Source organism: Erinaceus europaeus, chromosome 1 (genome assembly GCF_950295315.1).
Source record: "Erinaceus europaeus chromosome 1, mEriEur2.1, whole genome shotgun sequence".
In the NCBI taxonomy this organism is placed as follows: domain Eukaryota; kingdom Metazoa; phylum Chordata; class Mammalia; order Eulipotyphla; family Erinaceidae; genus Erinaceus; species Erinaceus europaeus.
The window spans coordinates 159589482-159613487 of record NC_080162.1 but is presented as its reverse complement, the minus strand read 5'-3'; the positions used below and the strand labels follow the sequence as shown (position 1 = coordinate 159613487).

General features: G+C 36.9%; 1 protein-coding gene across 3 annotated transcripts in view; it reads right to left on the bottom strand.

Annotated features, from left to right (window-relative positions):
- Positions 1-24006, bottom strand: part of TGS1 (trimethylguanosine synthase 1) — a 29141-nt gene that overhangs the window by 2308 nt on the left and 2827 nt on the right. For 2 of the 3 annotated variants that reach the window (XR_009551808.1, XM_016191871.2), the window contains exons 3-12: positions 22815-22972; positions 20252-21053; positions 17318-17426; positions 14957-15043; positions 12443-12617; positions 10077-10377; positions 7770-7925; positions 6339-6482; positions 4968-5184; positions 3760-3838 (exon numbers count right to left, since the gene is read on the bottom strand). Coding sequence is in view for 2 of the 3 variants with exons in the window: in XM_016191871.2 (XP_016047357.1) it covers positions 3760-3838; positions 4968-5184; positions 6339-6482; positions 7770-7925; positions 10077-10377; positions 12443-12617; positions 14957-15043; positions 17318-17426; positions 20252-21053; positions 22815-22972 (2228 nt within the window). In the remaining variant the exon portion in view is untranslated. The remainder of the gene's footprint in view (positions 1-3759; positions 3839-4967; positions 5185-6338; positions 6483-7769; positions 7926-10076; positions 10378-12442; positions 12618-14956; positions 15044-17317; positions 17427-20251; positions 21054-22814; positions 22973-24006) is intronic. The other variant, XM_060198890.1, reaches the window with a different exon arrangement.

Sequence of the window (24006 nt, the reverse complement as noted above, 5' to 3'; positions counted from 1 at the left end):
CACTGCTTAACCACTGTGAAGTTCCCCCTCTGTAGGGGGGCACTAGGGATTTGAACCCAAGTATGGTAATGTGTGTTCAAATGGGTACACCACCCTCTCCCTTTTTATTGTAGTAAAATACACATTGCTCTTATTGAAGTCTACCACAACAGAGACCAACCCTTAATCAGGAAGCCAGAAGGACCATCCCCTCCCCCACTTCCACAGAAGTAACAACAAAAGCACGCTAATCAAATGACTAAGTACCTGAGACAGTTGTTAAAGATTCTTTTGCTCTAGGACAATAAAGCTTACACTAGCCCTAGTAACTATCTGAAGTTGTGATACAAAGTTAAATTGTTACACAAAGTTAAGTTGTTAAAACAAAGTTTTTGTCTCAGGTCAATATTCTCATCTAACTTCTGAGGTCTATTACCTGCATTTTGCCTCTGCCCCTAAAGAAGAGCATAGCAAACTACTCTGTAGCAATAAGAACTATTGCTTTTATTGTTCACTGCTCTAGGTCATTTTTTTTTTTTTTTTTACATAGTGAGGCTGAGACAGAGGGACAGAGAAAAACAATAAAGATAAGAGTACTGAAGTTTCCTTCAGGGTCGTGGTGGGGTGACCAAGGTCACTCGCATGACAAAGTAGATGCACTATGTTGGCAGCCCAGCAGTAAGAAGTATTAATGGGAAGAAGGTAGTGCATAATCCTGGGTCTGAGAGAATGGAAGACATTCAGTGATAGAGAAAGGGCTACTCAGAGTGTTGGGATAGGTATGTACAGCTAGAGATATATTTTCTGCAGTTAATCTGCAACTGTAACCAGCAAAGCTGTAATAGCATATTTTTTTGAGAAGCATTGCTTAGGTTGGTTTGAAGGGTGAGAGAATCAAATTCAGAGCTATTACACATACTTCAGCAGCAGTGGAAGAAGGTGATGCTATATCAAGGAGTATATAAACATTAAAGTTTTTTTTTTCCCCTAGTAAGAAGTCACAGATACATAAATAAGGAAATACAGAAATAAGGAAATACAACAGGCTACTTTTAAAGGAAGGAGAAAAAAAACTTTGCTAAAGAAGTTGGTAGCCATGCTAACATCAGAAACTTTGGGAATTCAACCCATGTGTAATAAGTTTGGGTTGTTGTGACATTATACATGTTCCTTAGTAAAAAAACAGAAAAGAAGGGGGTTGGGCGGTTGGGCATCAGATGCACATGGCGTGAAACCCAAGAACCTGCCTGCAGGGGAGTTGATTCACAGGCGGTGAAGCAGGTCTACAGGGGTCTTTCTCTCCCCCTCTGTCTTCCCCTCCTCTTTCCATTTCTCTCAGTCCTATCAAACAACGACCTACATCAACAGTAATAATAATAACCACAAGGCTACAACAACAAGAACAAAAGGAGGAAAAAAAAATGGCCTTCAGGAGCAGTGGATTCATGGTGCAGGCACTGAGCCCCCGCAACAACCCTGGAGGCAAAAACAAAACAAGAACAAGAAAGTTGACTTATTTGTAATTCTGCTTTCAACCTTCTATACCTGCTTTTTATTAAGAAAAAAGTCCCACATGTCGACTGCCTTCTTTTTTTTTTAAGAATTTATCTATTTATTCATGAGAATGACAGGCAGAGAGAGAGAGAGAGAGAACCAGACATCACTCTGGTAGATGTGCTGCTGGGGATCGAACTCAGGATCTCATAGTTGAGACTCCAATGTTCCATCTACTGCACCATCTCCTGGACCACGACTGTCTTCATTTAAAAAAAAATAAACTAACCCCCCTCTCCCAAAAAACATATATTTCCCATTGTAACTTGACCTAATGCAGTATCAAACAACATGATATACTTGAAATCTTATTTCCTTTTTCACTTTTATTATTCTCTGGTGTTGCTACTCCCTCTAGAGGTAGACAATGTAAATTAACTGGCAATTATAATTTTGATAGGTTTCTGGAAAAAAAAAAAACAAAATACATATTAAAGAAAAAGTTGAGGCTTAAAGGATAGTTCCCAGGCAAGGTGTGTGCTTTGCAATGTGTGAGGCTCAGGTTTGAACCCTGTTACTATTACCCTATTAATTCTGGTGTCGCAGTATTTCTTTGTCCTTATCTTTTTCACCCTCAATGAAAAAAGTTGGTTCAGCAGTAGTGAAATCCTGTTGCATAAACTGAGAACTCAGAGTAAAGGTAGAGCAGTTTTGCTATGAACTTAAGAAAATGAAAGTCAAAAAAAGTAGGATAATGCTCTTTTTCTTATAACCAATATGACACATACTATTTACTGGACAGAATGACTCACAACATGGATGACAATAGCTAATTTTCATTTTTTTTTTTTTTAAACCCAGTCCGTCTCAACTCTGGGAGCATCACTTGGGGAGTTTAATAAAAAATTGTTTGGATTTACCTCAGCTCTTAGGGTTTGAAGAGGGAAGAATGAGCAATAGGCTGCAGGTTAGTTTCCACCTGTTCTAGTTTCACTACTTTTTTCCCCCTAGAAATGGAACATGTAAGTGAACTTCCTGCACACAAGATAATAAATAATACTGCATCTTTCTCATAAGAAAAGTGGAGATGATTGCTTTTACTTTCTGGTGGATGGCAATTGTGATGTATAATGCAAAGTTGACTTTAAAGTTACAAAAGAAAAATAAAAGGCCTATTTTCAGAAATATTATAGTGAAATACAAAACAAAAGGCTTTAAACAGATTGCCTAATACAAAGCAGTTATGTAGTATTTATAGAAGTCAACAAAATATGGAATAAGGACACCATGAAGTCTTTATGAAGTAGTTATTATATAATACCCACTTCCAGGAGGAAAAAAAAACTTGATTAAAATAAATGTTCATGGAAGAATAGAGTTAAGGACATCTGAATGTCTTGGGGACTTGGGGTCAAGCCTCCACTTCCCATCTGCAGTGGGGATGTGTCAACAGCACTGAAACAGATCTGCAGGGTTCTATATTTCTCTCTCTCTTTTTACTAGACCACTGCTCAGCTCTGGCTTATGGTGATGTGGGGGGTACTGATCCTGGGACTTTAGATCCTCAGGCATGAGTCTCTTTGCATAACCATTATGCTATCTACCTCTACCCCTCACTTTCCCTCTATGTCCCACTCCCCTTTCAATTTCTCTGTCCTATATAAAATGAAATGAGGAAAAACAAAAAACAAAAAAAAAGGCCACCAGCAGCAGTTGCTCTTAGTACTCGCACTGAGCCCCAGCAATAACCCTGCAAGAAAACAAAAACAAAACAAACACAAACACACAGACAAAAAATCCTTAAGGTTTTATTTCTCTATATATTTCTATTTAGGCTACTCTTTTATGAGAAACATTTAAAACTTCCATTTTCAAGGCAGGTTTGATAAACAACCAAATATTGATTAGTTTAGGCATATGGTATTTGAAACACACCATGTTTAATGACTTCAATGTATAATATTAAAAGTGTAAGTGTGGGCCTGCGAGGAGGAGCAGTGAATGGGGCACTGAAGCTGGAAGCACAAGGTTCTGAATTCAATTCCCTGCATCCCACATGCCAGAGTGATGCTCTGGTTCTTTCTCTCATAAAAAAAGTCCAAATATTCTCTATATGTATGACAGGAACTGTGAAAATAAAAAGGATGAAGTGTGTATGAATACAACTACCAAACACTTCTTGTCTTCTAAAAATACTCAAGAAGTTTTCATAAACATTTTCAATTAAAGAAGCAACATATGTCCTTTTCTGTCCACATTTTTCCAGTTATACCAGTAGAGGCTTACCTGATCAATATCAGCATTTCTTGGAAGAAAATAAACAATATTACTAGTAATCTTCTGGGAAAGTCTAAAAATTTCAAAGGTAAAGAGCAGTTGAGGAAAAAGTTCATGTCTGATCAGATATATTTTGATTTATTATCAAAGGTGTTCTGATATGTAGGCATACAACTAAATCCTACAAAGGAGTCTAGAGGAGGATTAAGTAGTAGACTCTGTTACTATGCAATATATACTGTTAAAGACAGGTCAGAAATCAGAAATTAAAACTATTTATTTAATGCCATTTCCTAATTATTATGGAAACAGGAAGAACAGGAAAACACAGAACTGTTTGCCTCTCTCTAGTAAATAATAAAGACAAGTAATTGGTCATTACACATTAAAACAACATTAGTAACTTAGAAACACAGTTCCTAGTGGAGTTAAATAGATAATTCCTCTGGAGAGGAGAGTGCAAAGAAAGGGACAAATAATAAATACTACTGTTTATGAAATAAGGATCTGCTTCAGTATCGTGGAAGAGTAACAGAAAAAGTGTGAACAGAGAATCAGCACAAATCAGTATGAGCTGAAGAAAAATTCAAGGATAGTCACCTAGACTTTACTAACAGATCTTGAGAAAACTCCACATTTCCCTGTAATCATCCAAACAATTAATACTTTCTAGTTCTTGTTTTATAGTGGGTGAACTAGAGTGCCCAAAGTAGATAGGGTCTTATATTTGGCATTAATTAGTCTTTACATGTGTTCTTTGTAAGTGCAAGATAAACTGCAATCTAACTTCCACCACTAGTCAATACCTTCCCTCATCTCTCTCTTTCTGAAATATTCACATACATCCTTCCTCCTCCACAGACTTCATTTGCCTAAGCCCTTAAGAATTCCAAAGGATGGGAGTCGGGCTGTAGTACAGCGGGCTAAGCGCAGGTGGCGCAAAGCACAAAGACCGGCATAAGGATCCCGGTTGGAACCCCGGCTCCCCACCTGCAGGGGAGTCGCTTCACAGGTGGTGAAGCAGGTCTGCAGGTGTCTATCTTTCTCTCCTCCTCTCTGTCTTCCCCTCCCTCTCTCTCCATTTCTCTCCGTCCTATCCAACAACAACAATAATAACTACAACAATAAAACAACAAGGGCAACAAAAGGGAAAAAATAAATAAAATAAATATAAAAAAAAAAAGTAAAAAAAAAAAAAAAAGAATTCCAAAGGATATCCATCAGGAGACATCATGGTCCTGATGTCAAAGGTCTCTGCAGTAGCGTAGTCTGGCCCACCCCAAGGAGGGCTGAGGAACACAACATCTGCCTTTAACTGAGAAGCCAGCAGCAGGAAATCTCCACAGATGAACTCTATTTTGTCGGCTATTCCATAAACTTGTGCATTATTTCGAGCAAGATCAATTTTAACTGGATCAATATCAATGGCAATCACTGAAAATGGAAAATAATAGAGATGGGTCAAATGACAATTATTAGTTATATAAAACAGTTTATCTTTTAAGTAGTCAAGTTTCTGCACAATGCATTTTTTTTTAAAAAGGGTAAGTAAGGAAATAATTATTATTTTAGTGCTTGTAAAATTAGCTTTCATCCAGGCTCTTGGCAGACCACAATAAAGCTACCAAATGTTCTTCTGTTCAGAATAGGGGCAATAGTTCATCAGCACTGGTCTTAAAATGTCAATTTCTTAGCTGCATATTATCCTTTTTTTTTTAACTTAAATTGAGGTCAAAACTAAAAATGACAAGTACAATATAAAAAGATTTAAAAAAGCATCTTCACAGTATGACCTGACAACTGATATTTCTACAGTACATACTATAAACAAAATCTATGAGAACAAGGTTATTGGATTTACTGGATGAACAGAAATTCTATTTAGATTTAGCTATGTAATTTGGGCAGAATGTTCAATTTATTTATAAAAGTTTTAGAGTCTTAGGGGCTGGGGAGATAGCAACATGGCTATACAAAAGACCTTCACACCTGAAACTCTAAAGTCCCAGGTTCAATCCCCAGAGCCACCATAAATCAGAGTTGAGCAGTACTCTGGTGTGTGTGTTTCTCTCTCTGGATCGTTCTCTCTGTATCTCTCTCATCTATAGGATCAAATTAAAAAAAAGATTTTTAGAGTCATAGAATTTAAAACTGCAATGTAACACTTGTAAATTAAGATTAAGTGATTTCTAAAGCCAGAAAGACAATGCATAGCAAAGCTGGAATTCATTGTCTACTGTCCTTTTCTTCTAAAGAGGAATCTCCTACTTCAATATATTTTGGTTTTACATAAAGTTGTGCCTATAAAATCTTGGACAAGTCACTTCACTTTATTTCTCAGTTTATTTGTATCTTGGAAATAGTAAAGATAGACATACTTCACAAGACTGCTGGCAAAATAGACTCATATACACTAAGCACTTTTAAACAATATGTAATACAAATTGCACATTAATATAAGCTAGTCATTATTTAGTAGCGAAGTATTACTGATATATTAAATTCAGCAATGAAAGCCTGAAGCAAAATGAAATGCTTACTGACTAGATTAGTAAGGAAACAGGTTTCTTCTACTGACAGCTAATTACCTTTTTTTCCTGTCAAGGCAAACTGTATGGTATTCCCTCCAACTCCACAAAATGCATCTATTACAGTGTCACACTCGAAGGTTTGACTGACCCGGCCAGCAATATGTTCAGCAATTTTCTCAGGCGTAACTGAAAACCAGCCCTCTGCAAGGAAAGAATATTTCTGCTAAGTTTACTTTTCAAAAAGCCAACCAAGCATAAACACAATAAATTTTAGTATACATTAGAAAAAGGAGTAGTCCCACTCCCAGTTCCCACAGAAGCAATCACTTCAATTCTTTTTTGATTCTTTGGCAATGTATTTTCCAATATAAATATGTTTTTTTTTTTTTTTTTTTTTTTGTACAAAGACAAAGAAATCGAGAGAGGAGGAGATGGAAGAGGAGTTCCTCACTACTGGAAAAACAGAATTTTCTTTTATGGAATTAAATGTTTTTTTCCAGTGTTATTTTAATACGTAACACTTTGACACTTTGTAAAGGACAAGTGGCTCAGAGAAACCCCCCCCAACTGTATCACAGATCAAGATCTCTTGGTTTTGATAGTTAACAGTAGTACTTAGGTAGCACTAATATAATGAGAAGCAGTAATTTGCAGGATTGAGTTAAGTAAGCTGTTCAAAACCATATTAGGAAAGAGAATGAATTCATAATTTCTAGCATTAATTCATTAAACTACATTTTTTTTTCTTCTGTGGAATCCAGGAGGTAGCTGGACCAATGAGTGTAAATCTTCCAAGTCTAGGCATTATTATTATTACTTATTGGGGGAATTAATGGTTTACAGTAAATAGTTGTTGATACCTACATCTTTCCATACTAGACATTTATCAGATGTTGTTACATAATCAATTATTCTTGCTATTTATCCTAAGGTGTTACAAATACAGATTAATCATGAGTTTGATTTTAAAAATCATGTATATTATCTATTTCAGTCCCCTAAAATGGAAAACTGCTTGTTCACTGAAGATGTCAGCCATGAAAAATAAAGGCAAGGAACCATCACAGATTATAGGAAACTGAAAATGAAGCACAAATGTGAAAAATAAATACCATACATGGAGTGAAATAAATGCTACAGAACATAACTGACAGTACTAGAGTATGGACTACAGATTGCAATATGTAACAATGTCATATTATGTTTACATAAAATCATCTTTGTCCTTAGGGAACACATAATCAAGCATGAAGTGACCGTGACAACTGGATCAAGCACACACACACACACACACACACACACACACACACACACACACACACACACACGTAAAAAAAGAGAGAATGATAAAGTCATTGTTGCAAAATGTTGAAAATAGCTGAAACTTATTTTTGTACTACTCTTGCAATTTTTTTTCCTAAACCTGAAACTATTTTTAAAAATCAAGCTAAATAATAATAATAATAATAATAAATATCAACACTTCACCTCTATCTAATTTAATCCCATCATCAAATCGGGAGAAAAGCCTATATCTCTGGGCCCAGTACTTGACCAACTCAGGAACAGCAGCGATCTCAGAAGGCAGCCCATTTGCTTTTTTGTTCCTGTTTTTCCTCTTCTTTTTTTTCTTTTTACTTTCAGCTACAATATAAGAACATAAAGTTAGGAGACAGATTCTCACTATGTAAAATTATAGATCTATATGAAAGCACAGACACGTCCAGTAGTTACAATTTGGGACTGTGCTCTAGAACGTCCATGCAAACATACAACTGGAGAAGATGAAAGCTATAATGGAAGCAGCACTGACTTTGGATTACAGCCTCCATTTTGCTACTTATTGGTTCCCGCAGTGTGGAAAAGACATCCAGGCTGTCTATTTCCAAATTTTAATTTCTCAAAAGGATTGAATAATATTTTAGCTAGTTATTATAACAAGTTTAATAGGGAGTAGGTATAAGTACTTTTAAAGGCATAAAAGTTACTACTTCAGTTAGATGAAAAACACTGGCTAGGTTTGATGCATTGTAACAATCCGAATATCTACTTCCCATTCTTTATGTATTGAACCAAAGTAAAGGACTCTGGGAATGAGGGAAGGGGATGGGATAAAGGGGTGCTGGGGGTCCTAAGTCCTGATGATGGAAAAGGACCTAGGTTGAGGGAGACAGTGTATTGCAGACACCTGTCAAGGGGAGATGAGAGGCTGTACTTATGTGTCAACAACTATATTGTACAGCCTTGCCCCTTACCCCTCAATCAAGAGAGGTAAAAAAAAAAAAAATTCTGATGGATTAAGCTGTTACATCAAAGCCCAACACGACCGCAAAGTCTGAAGGCCTTAGGGTAATTGATATAATAGTCACTTAGCACCATTCCATAGAAAAAGATCTCATTCATTTAGGTATTGATTTTTTTTCCTTAAACAATTATTAGCTTTTTTCTTTTTTTTAGTTTCAGTTCTACGATTAGAAAAAGGAACTTAAGAAAATTGAGTGTGTAATCATGTATAATGACAAGAATTGATATTGACAAAGAAAACTCTACCACATTTAAATGGGTCCCAAGGAAAGGACTGTCTTAAAGTGGTCAACTGATCACTGCAACCAACAAAAGATGTTATCAATATCAAAGTGCAACTAGAGTGTTTCAAGAGGTCCTGGGGACACTTTTAATTACGCCTCTCTTTGTTATGCAAAAATAAACTGTAATCCAGAGTAGTAAATGTCAGCATTCTCCAGGTCACTCCAACAACCAAGATCTTTCAAATGCTTGTTCGAAGGTGTGACAAGTGTGGTGTGTTGGTCAGGGAGCACTGTGTGGTGGTTAGGGAGACAGGGAAAATGAGATTTAGGAATTGACTTGGTACTAGTTCTTAACTATATTATGTACTGTAAGTGTGATCAAATTTCTTTTTTTAAAATGTAATTTTATTTTTATTTATTTATTTTATTAGTGATTTAATAATAAGATTGTGGGATAAGAGGGGTAAATTCCACACAGTTCCCACCACCCAAGTTCCATATTCCCTTCCTTCCACTGAAGTTTCCTTATTCCTCTGGGAATATGGACCAAAGGTGATCAAATCTCTTAACCTGTCAGTTTTACTTTCTGCATGTATAGGACAGAAGAAAGTCTAGTTGCTTCATGGTGTTACTTTACAGATTAAATGAGGATAAAGCAGATGAAAACTTCCAGAAATCGCAAAGTGGCAATTAGCAGCTGTACAAAAATTTAGCGAAGAAAATGAAGGCAATATCCTTCAAGAGAGATAAAAGAGACTGGCCTGGAGCAGTACCTAGCAGCAGTACCAATATATATATATATTTTTAAAAAGTATTTATTTATTTATTCCCTTTTGTTGCCCTTGTTTTATTGCTGTAGTTATTATTGTTGTTGGGTAGGACAGAGAGAAATGGAGAGAGGAGGGGAAGACAGAGAGGGGGAAAGGAAGATAAACACCTGCAAACCTGCTTCATCGCTTGTGGAGCGACTCCCCTGCAGGTGGGAAGCAGTACTAATCTTAATGAGAAGATGGAGGTACTCAAACATAGGTTTTTCTTTTTTCTTCTCTTTTTATATACTTTACTTTTTAAGTTATTGTGGCTGTTCAGCTAAGAAGGAAGTTTGCTCTGTGTACCAAATCATTAGCATATTTCATTTAACACTCTTCTTTCAACTTAAAAATAAATTTGGTTAACCTCTCAGACACAGATAAGTGAAAACTAGAGGAAAACACAATTTAAAAACGTATTTGTCAAAATCCATCAGCAAGGTGAATTATAGTCTTACCTTCAGTTTCTACCTGAACAGAGTCCGGTATACCCTGAGTAATGCCATCTTGCTTATCTGTTGCCGCTATGCTATCCCCTTCATTTTCTCTTGTTTCAAGTCCATCAGCTGAAGACACGGTAGGGCAATTTTCACCTTTTGGAGTGCTTGTTTCCAGTGTGTTATCATCTTTTTTAGCAGACACTTCTTGTTCCTCTGAGTCAGTGCTTGTACAAGTGTCTTGTACATTGTCATGAGAAATTGGCTCTTGTGATGCTTCCTCATATGCTGGGTCATTAACCCATTTAAAAAATTTTTCTACCTAAACAGGGAAGATGTCAATCAGCATGAACTAATTCTAAACTTCATAAAATTTCCCTCCCAGCTTTACTATTTATGTCTTGAGTGACAAATTGTGTCATAATTATTAGCTCTGATAAGAACATTTTATCATACAAGCTATTATGAACAAGTAATTCTGAACTACTTGTACTTTGTGGCCCAAGTATATCATGACTTTATAAAAAATTTGAGAGAAAGATAAAAGACATCTGTACGACCTGTTCCACTGTCAGTGAAGCTTCCTGTCTGCAGGTGGGGAACGGGGGCTCAAACCTAGGTCCTTGCACATGGTAATGTGTGCGGTCATCAGGTGTGCCACTGCCTGGCCCCTTTTAAAGACTTTTTTTTTTTTAAAGAGGAAATATCAGGATATACATAAGACTATAGTCTTCCTGTTATCAACTAACATTAAGAAGACAAAGCTGGGGAGTCGGGTGGTAGTGCAATGGGTTAAGTGCAGGTGGTACAAAGCTCAAGGACTGGCAAGAGGATTCCAGTTTGAGCCCCCAGCTCCCCACCTGTAGGGAGTCGCTTCACAGGCAGTGAAGCAGGTCTGCAGGTATCTATCTTCCCCCTCTGTTTTCCCCTCCTCTCTTCATTTCTCTACATCCTATCCAACAATGACATCAATAACAGTAATAACTACAACAATGAAACAAGGGCAACAAAAGGGAATAAATAAATATATATAAATGAAATAAAAAAAAAAGATAAAGCTGAATTGCTTCAATGGCTTACCATAATAACTCCTAACAAAATTATAGTACTGTGTAATATCATTCCACATGTAATTATTTAATCTTAATTTTTCAAATTATTTGGTGCTTTCTGCAATCATTTAGGCTAAAATCAATGTTATACAACACTCCACATCAAAGATGAGCTCTAATAAAATCTAGAGTAAATCTGAGAGAGTAAAAGCAGTGCTATCTTAAAATGAATACTAAAACCAGTAAAATGATTCCCAAGAACTAGTTTTATTCTTTGAAACACTTATAAGGTTCATAGTCAGATGACATAAACCTTTATCTCCTCTAACTGGAATATCCTTCCTAACAGAACTTAATCTTACTATAAAGTGAGTAAGTTAGAATTAGGAGTGGGAATCTGAGGATGGACATAGAAGCCAGCCAGAATCTTCCTTGGAAAAGATTGTGTCTATATATCAATGAGCTATCTAAGGAGAAGGAAGCCACATTATTCCCCCTCACCAAACCTTAAAAGTTCTATTTCTGATCTTTATCTATAGGTAAGTGGAGACTACCACATTTGTTATAAAAAGATGTATGCAGTTGACTGGACTAACACTTTGTGAATATATGAATCAGATATAATCCAAGTCATGAAGTATAGATATATATCAACAGCAACCAACAAGTCCAAAATACAATAAAATAAAACCAACTACAATTAGCAGCATGCTTTAAGTACAGCCAAGTGAGGATGGAGTAATGTACTTAAGGGTAAAACAGTCATCACAAGGTCTGCGATTTTGTTCTACTGCTCCAAGAGCTGTTAGAAATGTGACTGATAAAGATTCTACTCAATTAAAGGTGTGCTTCCCCACCCTATCCTAACCACCCGCCTCCATAATGAAAAAGGATAACTTATCAGACCAATTGAAAGAGAACACGATGAAGTTTTATTTTTCAGGTACCTGAATGGAACCTATAGCCAAGTCCTGAAGTGGAGCTATAAATGCTCCAGTTAACAATGCAAACCACTAACTTTTCAGAAACAACTATTGCGTTGTCAGAAAGTCATGATATACTTTTGCATAGAAAAGCAAAAAAAAAAAAAAAAAAAAAGTCATGACTTCTAGAACATTCCAGTATTTCAGATTTCAAAACATAGTCCTTTTTTCATAAAACACACAACTTACTCTTTTACAGCTATAGCTCATACAAACTATGCCTGCAGGAAGCAAACGGAAAAGAATTTTCAGAAATTTCATAAATATCTGACGAAATAGGGTCCCGGTTTGAAAAACAGTAATTTTAAGGAGTTAAGCTAATGTTCTTTTGATAAAACCAAATCACACAGACCTTACTCAAAGTTTTGCTCTTCTTGAAAAGAGGTTTTTCTGGCTCCTCAGTAAAGAAGATGTGCTTGTTCTTCAGGTTTATTTGTCTTCGCATATCCAGGAACTTTGACTTATGCTTCACATTCTTCTGTAAATATCTGACACGTCGATGACTAAAATTTGAGATTCCACCATATCTGTGAGCAAACCAAAAGTAGTTATATCTAACCTTTAGTTCAGTTTCTTTTTGTAAAGAGAATAGCAACAATTTTTACTATTTTTCCATTTGATGCTATTGTTTAAATTTAAACTTTCTAAATTATAAAATCAAGTTCAAAATGCAAAGGAGTTTAAGGCCTAGGTTGTATGTTTTCAAGTAAATGTGGAACACAGCAATGCTAATAATCTCTAAAGGAGAAAGCAAAAAAAAAAAAAAAAATCAGAAATAACCTCATTGCAAATAAAACAATGCTTTTCTCATGAAGAGGTGATGTCAGAATCTTCAATATTTATCGTGGTCATTTATTTCTAACTATATTATAAATGTCTTTTAGTGTGTCTTATCCATAGTGTGCTTTCAAAAGAATAGTTAAATCTCAGGTAGTTTCTCACTAAAATTACATAGGTGAAGTAAATTCTGCCATGAATTTAGACAGGCAACATGAGAAAAACTTAGATTCTACTGGTAACTGTCTTAGGAATCTTTAAGTCCCTAACAGGCTATGTGAATTATAATGGCCTTGAAGCAACATAGGAAAAGATGATGGCTATCCTTAATTAAAATGTTCATAGCATTTTAATTATGACCATGTCTTTATAAACTAATTTGAATTCTACTTTTAAGTCAACTTTGAGATCTATGTCCTTTTCTTTGCTTCTATAACTGACAGTTTGGTGTCCATTATAATTTTACAACTAACAAAGTAAGTTTTAACCTTTAAAAAATATCAAAGACTTTAAATGTTCATGTCACCTTCAATAAGGCCTTCAGGTTTCCTTATATTTAATGCTTGGATATTTAACCCCAGAAGTTATATCCTCTATATATGAATACTTCTAGCAGCTTTATTTGTAATAGCAAAATATCACACACAATCTAAATGTCCTTGTAGAGATGAATGGCTGGACAAATAATGATACATACGTACATACAAAAGAACTAGTTAACAAGAAAGAATGAACTATTGATACATGCAGTAATCTGGAAGAGGTGTTGTCTCAAGAACATTTGCTTATATCTTAAGAGACAACCTAGATGAATATGCAAGGTGGTTCATGAAATACATGGTCCCAATGAAGGATCAGGTAAATGCTTATGTACCCAGCAGGCAGGCTACTGACTGTACATTGTTGAGGAAATAGTGGAGTACATGTATAAGTACTCCATCTGTGTTTCATAAAGAGGGAGTCACAAGTGTATAGATACACAATCATAAAAACATACATGGTACTGACTGTACATTGTTGAGGAAATAGTGGAGTACATGTATAAGTACTCCATCTGTGTTTCATAAAGAGGGAGTCACAAGTGTATAGATACACAATCATAAAAACATACATGGTACTGACTGTACATTGTTGAGGAAATAGTGGAGTACATGTATAAGTACTCCATCTGTATTTCATAAAGAGGGAGTCACAAGTGTATAGATACACAATCATAAAAACATACATGGTACTGACTGTACATTGTTGAGGAAATAGTGGAGTACATGTATAAGTACTCCATCTGTGTTTCATAAAGAGGGAGTCACAAGTGTATAGATACACAATCATAAAAACATACATGGTACTGACTGTACATTGTTGAGGAAATAGTGGAGTACATGTATAAGTACTCCATCTGTGTTTCATAAAGAGGGAGTCACAAGTGTATAGATACACAATCATAAAAACAAACATGGTACTGACTGTACATTGTTGAGGAAATAGTGGAGTACATGTATAAGTACTCCATCTGTGTTTCATAAAGAGGGAGTCACAAGTGTATAGATACACAATCATAAAAACACACATGGTTAAATTAAGTCAAGCACTGCCTATTTCATGATTCAAAGAAAAGATTTTTTTTCATTCTTGGTATGATTTGAGCTTTACCACTTCCACAATAAAAAAGAAAAAAAAAAAAAAGATTACTGAAGATTTGAACTTCCCCAAACATGTTTACTTTTAAACATTTCAGATATCCATAGGGGTAAACACATGAGATGCTAAGTGAAAAGAGAACTATGATTAGAAGTTCCAAGAGCTGGACTTAAAGCTCTCTAGGAAACGATGTGATTCTAGAACAATTTCAAACCTCCATAAACTGCAGCTGCTTTACTGATGAAACTGGAATAACAATACTGGACTGCAATGAAGTGCAACTTTGAGACATCAAAATGTACAGCGATATCTCTACAATTTAATTAATAGAAGAGATGAGTGTCCTAATTGTTATATTTCAAATGCTATCAAATACATAATCATTTTTAGCTTTAAGATCATGGAAATGATCAAGATTTCTGGAAGGCAACATTAGCATTTCAGTAGTTACTTTTGTCCGGAACCATGCTGGAATCCTAGAAGGCAACCATCGTCATCAATGTCTGAATCTGGGTTCTCATCGATGTCTAGCTCATGACTAAACAAAGAAACAAAAGGTAAATAGTGATGAGTTATTACCATCACCCCCCCCAATATATCAAATATCAAAATGTAAATAGCCAACCTATGCAAATTTTCCCGTCATGATAATCAAATATAGTTTACAAATCCAAGACAAAAATACTTTTAAGTAGAACTTCCCAAATGGGATTAAGTATCCAACAGTGAGCATAGTATTAAGTACTTAAATAGTATTTCTGAGCCAGTTTTAACAAAGAGTAAATGCTGTGGTTGTAACCTAATCTCCTAGAGTGATATCTATTGTGATTTTTCTTTTAAAACAGCAAGGAGGGGCCAGGCAATGGCATACCTGGTTCAGTGCACACATTACAGTGCACAGGTTCAAGCCTTTGGTCCCACCTGCAGGGGGAAGTGTCATGAGTGGTGAAGGAGGGCTGCAGGTGTCACTCTGTCTCTCTCCCTACCTCTCCCCGACCCTTCTCAGGTTCTCTGTCTCTACCCAATAATAAATAAAAAGGTTTACACTAAAAAGAAGAAATGAATAAATAAAACAAACAAGGAAACATTTAAGAAGTATCAACTCTACCAAAAAAAAAAAAATCACAAAAGATATTGTGGCTGAGAGGTGATGCAGTAGTAGAGAACAGGAATTGTAAACAAGTCCAAAATTCAATCCCCAGAACCACATATGCCAAGTTGTGTTCTGGTTTTCTCTCATTAGTTAATGTATCTTTTAAAAGAGGGAGAGAAAGAAAAAAAATTACTAATTAGAGCAAAGTTGTGCTCCAAGTGATACTGACACTGAAGTATCCACCTATTCCTAAAAAGGGATGCTTTTTAGTTAGTTCTACTGCTTAGATGAGAGTTATCAAGTAAACGAAGATGGTGAAAAATAATTCTTACAGATTATTAGATTCATTGAACATTTATATAGTATGCATTATATCCCATGAATTTATGAACACATGTGGTCTCTGCCTCCAGAATTCTCAGGAATACAGGTGCTGCTAATAGGCAATGTATAGGGGCTAGGCTGTGGTGCATCTGGTAGCGTGCATATGTTACTATGAACAAGGACCAGGTCGTGTGTGTGTGTATGTGTGCTTTAAGAGCAGTGGAGAAGTACTGTAGATGTCTCGCTCTCTCCCACTCTCTCCATCTCTATGAGAAAGAAAGGAGGAGAGAGAGATGAGGAGAGGTGAGGAGAGGTGAGGAGAGGTGAGGAGAGGTGAGGAGAGGTGAGGAGAGGTGAGGAGAGGTGAGGTGAGGTGAGGAGAGGAGAGGAGAGGAGAGGAGAGGAGAGGAGAGGAGAGGAGAGGAGAGGAGAGGAGAGGAGAGTTAGCAAAAAGAAAGCCCACCAGAAATAGTGGAGTAAATGAGCAGACACTGATTCTCATTGACAACCCTAGAGGTTAGGAAAAAAAAAAAAAGATAAAAAAACAACCAAACAAACAACAAAGAAGCAAAAACAAACAAAATCTAGTATATAGGATAGAAGCATCCTTTTATGTATTCAATTACTGTATCTTCAAAATAAGGATACTGTTTTCCTAGAATTGTATACAATGTAAAAATCTTACGCAGAACATTTCATATCTTGGATGAAAAGATTCCAGCTAGTGTCCAAGTTTTTCCTGTATTTTATCACATTAGCATTTGACCACACTCTACCTTACATTGTACCTCAATTGCTTCATTATACTTATCAGGAATATTACTTTCTCCCAAAGAGTTGGTCTGGATTCTAGCCTTAGGTCTGGCTGGCATTATTGGTGTATAACTCAAGGCAAGGTACTAATCCTGTTTTGATTTAGTAATTCTACCTAAGTAATCCCATCTAAGGGCCAGGTAGTGGTGCACCTGGTTAAGCTCACACATTACAGAAATGAGAGCACTGGATACTTTTAAGGTCTACATTAGCAATACAATGTAGTGGTAATATATATTCAGACTGTTGGGAAAAGAAAAGAATATAAGAAATTTAACAGAGATCCCATCTAGTATTATGCATTAGTTAAAAATTATCACGTGCTGGGGGTCGAGCGGTTAAGCGCAGATGGTACAAAGCACAAGGTCCAGCCTAAGGATCCTGGTTCGAGCCCTGGCTCCCCACCGGCAGGGGAGTCGCTTCGAAGGTGGTGAAGCAGGTCTGCAGGTGTCTATCTTTCTCTCCCCCTCTCTGTCTTCCCCTCCTCTCTCCATTTCTCTCTGTCCTATCCAACAACGACATCAACAACAATAAAAAACAAGGACAACAAAAGGGAAAATAATAAAAAAAAAATAAACTTGCCTCCTCTTGAGTTTGCATGGTTTCTCTTCAGGTGGGTCATCTCCACTCTCATCTCCATCAATACCAGTGGGGGGTGGTCTTTCTTTCATTGTGTTTGCTTCTTGTGAACCTGAAAAGGTAGATATATAGACTTCCCATCTTGATTTCACAACTCTTCTACCATTTGCAAAAACAACCAAAATATATCAGTACCTTTCCTGCAATGAACTTCATGTATATACATGTCAGGGTAAGCTCCATCTACCTAATTTTTTTCCTTCTTTTTAAAAATATTTATTTTCCCTTTTGTTGCCCTTGTTGTTTAACATTGTTGTGGTTATTGATGTAATTGTTGTTGGACAGGACAGAGAGAAATGGAGAGAGGATGGGAAGACAGAGAGGAGAGAAAGATAGACACCCGCAGATCTGCTTCACTGCTTGTAAAGCGACTCCCCTGCCGGTGCGGAGCCCGGGGCTTGAACTGAGATCCTTCTGCAGATCTTTGCGCTTAATCGCTGCGCCACCACCCGACTCCCTACATCTACCTATTTTGTACTTCTACATGCAGAATGTGAACATAAAAGAAATCCCAGTTATGTCTATAAAATTTAAACCATTCCATGATCTACTGATCTGAAAAACAAATTAAATCCACCTTTCTCTCACAGCTATGCAAATACAACAATAATGAACCCAAAGGCACTTCCATGATAAAGGTTGGCTATCACATTCTCATGGAATTCCATTCTGAATGACTTTAACTAGGAACATGCTTATTTAATTTCTTCAAATTAACAAAGGTGGAAGGGACTAGGTCTGTAGTATGAGCAGTAGCAAACTACGTGGGACTATATACTAGATTTCAGTACAACCAATTGTAAACACTAGAAAACATACTCTCATAGAAATGCAGCATAAACTTTGATGTAAAACACGCCAAAATCTAGAACTTTCAAAATGATCTTGAGGCAATCACAATGCAACTAACTACAGAAGTGGTCACTTAGATGCTTAACTAAGAGAATATGCTTACAGAGGGAGAGATTCTGAAGTTCACTATGTCTGACAAAGAAAAAATAAAAATAAGGAAGTTTAATCAAAGAGAGCATTATGAAGTATTAAGATAAGAACCAATACAGATACCTTAAATTCTCTGTCTAAAAGAAAGCAATCAGGAGACTACTTTAAAATAATCATATTAAGAAGGGTGAATGGGGGGGGCAGGCAGTCATGCACAAGGACCCTGGTTTGAGCCCCTGCAGACAGACATCTACAGGGGAAAGCTTTATGAGTGGTTGTTGGATAGTATGCCAGCTCCCCCTGGCTTCTGCTTAACCATATGCCTATATAGGGATAGATTTAATCCCATTCAAAGCTTTGGTCTATTTACATAAATCACTTTTATATTTACATAAAGCACTCCCTCCAGGGCATTGGTGGTTCAGTGATAGGATTCTCTCCTGCTCCGCCCCCTCCTTGTCACACCCTGATCCTCTCCTTGTCACACTCTGATTTTCACCAGTCACTTTTCTCTCCACCCTCTCTATGTCACATCCCTGTTTCCACCCTACTTGGCAAGTATATATAAAGACAGCATTGTGAGTTTTACAGTACCTTGAGTTTAGCTTAGCTCGTGTTAGATTGTGCTGCGTCCTGCATGAATAAAGAGATACTGCCTACAGCTCAACCATGAGTCCCTGGTCATCTGTTACCCACACGTAAAGCCAGCCCGGCGAAAACAACAAGTGGTGAAGCAGGGCTGCAGATGTCTGTCTCTCTCCCTTTTTACTTTTTCCTCCTCTCTCAGTTTCTGTTTCTATCCAATAATAAATAAAATTAAAAACAAAAAGAAAAAAATTACCAAAATAGAAAGGAATAGGAATACTGTATTCAAGTAAGCAACACTGAAACTCTCAACTATGTGATGATTAGCAATTGAGGCAGGCAGAGGAAATCTAATTGTTTAGCAAGTGTAGGCCAAAACTTTGTTTCTTAGAGGAATTGGCTGAAAAGGAGACAATATGAACAACAGTTTTCTAGCATCAAAAATCAAGGGTATGAAGACATTTAGTAGCCACAGGAAAATGGAAAAATTAATTAAAAAAACTATCCTCTGCCATTTTTTTGAAGTTGTTTTTTATGGTGGTACTGGGGATTGAATTTGGGACTTCAGAGCCTCAGGCATTTCTGCATAACTATTACACTATCTTTACTATGTTCCCAGCCCATTTTTAACCTTTAACTGGCTTTCTTTATAGACAGTGGCACTAGTCTACACAATAAGTGCATTTTTTTTTTAAAGTCAAATAAGCAGGAGTCAATAATGCTCCTGCATATTTTATGAGAATCCAAAAAGCAACCATTCAGTTACAAATAATTTATGTCTGGGTTAAGCGCAGGTGGTGCAAAGCACAAGGACCCGTGTAAGAATCCCGATTCAAGCCCCCACCTGCAGGGGGGTTGCTTCACAGGTGGTGAAGCAGGTCTGCAGGTATCTTTCTCTCCCCTTCTCTGTCTTCCCCTCCTCTCTCTATTTCTTTCTGTCCTATCCACAACGACATCAGTAACAACAACAACAAAAAGTGCAACAAAAGGGAATAAATACATACTTTAAATAATAATAATTTATGTCCTCCTGAAACTCTCTATAGCACGACTTCACGGGGCCCAAACAGTATCTGACTTTTTCTCTTGTGAGACATGGCAAGCTGCAAGTGCCCTCTAAGTTTGATTTTTCAAGGGATCTTCTAATTTTAATTCACTGATTATTAAGGTACGAGAGGAAGGAATAAACCCTATGTAAATATTTTTCATTTATATAAAAGTGTATCAAACAATTTATGACTTAAGATGAGTTAAACCGTTTCATCACAGTACCATAAAATGTAATCAGACACTATTTAACTCAACCACAAAGGACTGTTAGTTTGTTAGATTAATTTTGGTCATTCTTACCCTGAGAAGGTTGGTTTGCACCCTTATTCTCGGATGAGTTGTTTTCTTTGTTTCCTCCATTGGATGGTTCACTTTGGCTAGAAACAGGACATTGTCTTTTGCTGTCAACTTCACTTAGTGACTGGTGCCCATCACAACTTCCTGAGGAATTTAATTGGCTCTGTTCTACTTCCTCTGAATTAAAACTTATGTTGTTAATTCTATGAAGTATTTCACTTTGATCTTTGTCACCTGGACTTGCACCCTTGCCATCAAATGCCGGAGAAGAAACTGAATCTTTTTTAATGCAAGTTTCATCTTTCTTGTCCTCAACTTCTGCTTTAGATTCACAATTATCTGGATGACAGCTTTGTGAGGCATCAAAAGTCCAACCCTGAGCATCCCAATATTGAAACTGTTCCAAATAATACCAATAAAGTTGACTATAATGTTGTTCCCATTCTTCCTTTGTATCCGGAACGTTCCAGGGTTCGGGACACAGTGTTTGATCTGAGTGTTTTTCTTGCCAACTTTGCCATAACAGTTGTCCACCATATTCATTCCAATACTTTTCCCATTTCTCTGTAATTTCTAGATTTGGAGATAATGTGTTATCAACAGGAAGGCTTTCTGTTTTAATGTCTTTTTGGGTTTGATGCTTACACGTTCTGGCGTTCTTGCACTGTTCATCATCTGAAGCCAAAATTTCATCATCTTCATATTCTTGTCTCCAAGATTCTCTCATAATTTCATCTAAGTATTTCTTTTGATGTTTTTTCTTTTTCTTCTTAATTTTAAATTTATTCCTAGTGTTCATAACCACCTACATAACATAAACATAAAATAAACGTCAGGGGCCAGGAGATAGTTTAGTTAGTAGAGTGCGTTATCTTACCACATACCAAGACCAAAGTTCCAATCATGGCACTGTGAGATGTTTCATGGCTGGCAGAACAGTGAGTGCTGTGGTATCTCTCCCTCTCTCTTGGTTTTCTTTTTTTAAGCATTGTTTTTTAATTTTTTTAAATTATCTTTATTTATTTATTGGATAGACACCAGAAATAGAGAAGGGGGAGATAAGAGACAGAGACACACCGGCAGCCCTGCTTCACAACTTGCAAAGCTTTCCCTCTGCAGGCAGGGACTGGGGACTCGAACCCGGGTTCTTGCACATTATAACATGTGTGCTCAACCAGGTGTGCCACCGCCTGGCCCCTCTCTTGGTTTTTCTAATAAAGTGCATTCATTTCATAAACAAGAAGAGAAAGTAGAATTCAAATCTATTTTGACATTAACTGAGTTAAAGAAAACAAACAAACAACAACAAAAATACCAAATAGGCTCCCAACCTGGGCTTTTAGCTACACAAACAAGTGAATATCATCATCTTAAGTTTCTAAAAGAAGGAAAAAAAATTGCAAATGGGACACATCACATCTTGCAGTTTTGGTTAACTTATAAGTAGGTATATTTATTCTTTTAAAAAGACCACAGTGTTTTGATGAGACACTGGGGGTGTGAGTGACCACAGCAAATGTCCAAGCCTGGCTTAGGGTGGTGCCCAAGACTGAAGCTAAAACTTTGAGCCTCAGCATGAAATTCTGGTATGCTACACCCCTGGCCCTACATCAGTATATATTTAAAGAGGCTGAGTGGCCAGGGCAGGGGCTAAATGGGAAAAGCACAAGACTTTCATTCATGAGGAACCAGGTTCAATCTGAGATACTTCATATGCCAGAGGAGTGTTCTGTCTCTCCACCCCCTCCACCCCCATAAATACATTTTCAAAAGAGCTGGTGTGCTCTAACTCATGAACTGATTTGGGATAATAAACATTCCACGTAGCCTGGGAGAAAGCATAGTGGTTATGCAAATAAGAATTTCATGCCTCCAGACAATACTCCTAGCCCACCTGCATGTTAGCTGTGGGGCTCAATCAAAAATTAGCAAAGTCATGGGCCCTTGGAATCTACCTAAAATAGACTTCCTAACTTCTTCCAACATGAAGACCCCCAAATTTCACCTGCTATACTTTTTTTTACCTTTAGGTTCCTGATTATTAAACAAATTGTTCTGCTTTATACCTTAATGCTTTTTCCAGTCACCGAGTTGTAGATGCTACCATGATGCCAACTTCCCTTCCCTGGGCAGACGACCCCACCAATGTTTTCTAGAGCCCCTAATCCACTAGGAAAAGAAAGAGACAGGCTGGGAGTACGGGTCGACCTGCCAACACCCATGTTCAGTGGAGAAGCCATTACAGAAGCCAGACCTCCTACCTTCCGCACCCCATAAAAATCTTTGGTTGATACTCGCAGAGAGATAAAGAATAGGGCAATTTACAATGGAGGGGAGGAGATGTGGAACTCAGAATTGTACCCCTCTTATACCACAATATTGCCAATCATTATTAAATCACTAATAAAAAATATAAGAGAATCTCATGCCTGAGGCTCTAAGGTGGCAGGTTTAATCCCTAAGTTACAGCTGAGAAGTGATGTGGAAAAATAAATTTAAAAAAATTCCATGTATTATTTTATATAAAAACTAACACATATGAAAACCAAAGTAAATTAGTACTTACTTCAAAATTCTTATGTGCAGATGTTCCACCAAACTGAAGTGGCAATCCCATACTTCTCATGAGTTCAGACTCCGAATCAAGTTCACTTTCATCTAGGCCTATGCCTTTGCTATCATGCGATTCCGTAGCTTCATCCTCCTCTTCTGTAGGCTGGTCTCCTACAGATAGCATTTGTCAGTGTGGTTTAAAAGAAAATTTAGATGCAGATTTAATCTTTTTAAATCATCTTTATTTTATTTGATAAAGACAGTCAAAAGTCAGGAAGAAGGGGGATACAGAGAGATGCCTCCAGCACTGCTTCACCACTCATGAAGCTTTCCTTTTGCACATGGGGACTTGGGGCTTGATCCCAGATCTGTGAGCATATTAGCATGTGAGATCAATCAGGAGCGCTGCCACCCAGTCCCTAGATGCAGATTTTATTATTCTCACTTTAAAGCAAAGTCTGTGATTCAGAGTTATTACTTGGTGAAAGTATCATTTCTAAGAAGACTTTATTTACAAAATGCAACATGGAAACATGAACCAAACATTTCATCCTGTGTTCATTTGAAGCAATAGTAATTTGTTCTATCCTTGTGAGAAGGGACTTTGAAGGACATGAGATTTCACAATTCTAGCCTAAGATTCATGCTGTAATTTTCCCTGTATCTAGAGAAACATATAATACCTACATGGACAGGGCAAATGGTGTCCTGGTAGGGATGTCTGAGAGAGAACAAAATGGTTTTGGGGTAACTACATGAGATATAATGATCAACTACAAAGAGTTAAGTTTTTCCAATAAAGGCAACTGCTTAAGCAATGTCCAGTCAAATAATTACCCTCTTTCCAAATTATCTCTATAAAAACCTTCCCCACAGACTTTATCAATGGAACACTAACAACCTTTCCTGGGGTGTATTTAAATAAATCCTTGAGCTATACATTCTCTACTTTTGAAAGCTTCAAATCTCAGACTGCTCTTTTTAATGGAGACAGCCCAAGGAGGAATATTACTCCAGGCAAAGAGGCAGTCTAAAGTTTAGATTGGAGATATAAGAAAATAACAGTTCTGGGGCTGGATGGTAGCACACCCAGTTGAGAGCACATTTCATAATGTGTAAAGACCTGGGTTCAAGTTCCAGGTCCATACCTGTACAGAGGAAGCGGGTCTATAGGTATTTTTCTCTCTGTCTATCTCCTTTTTCCT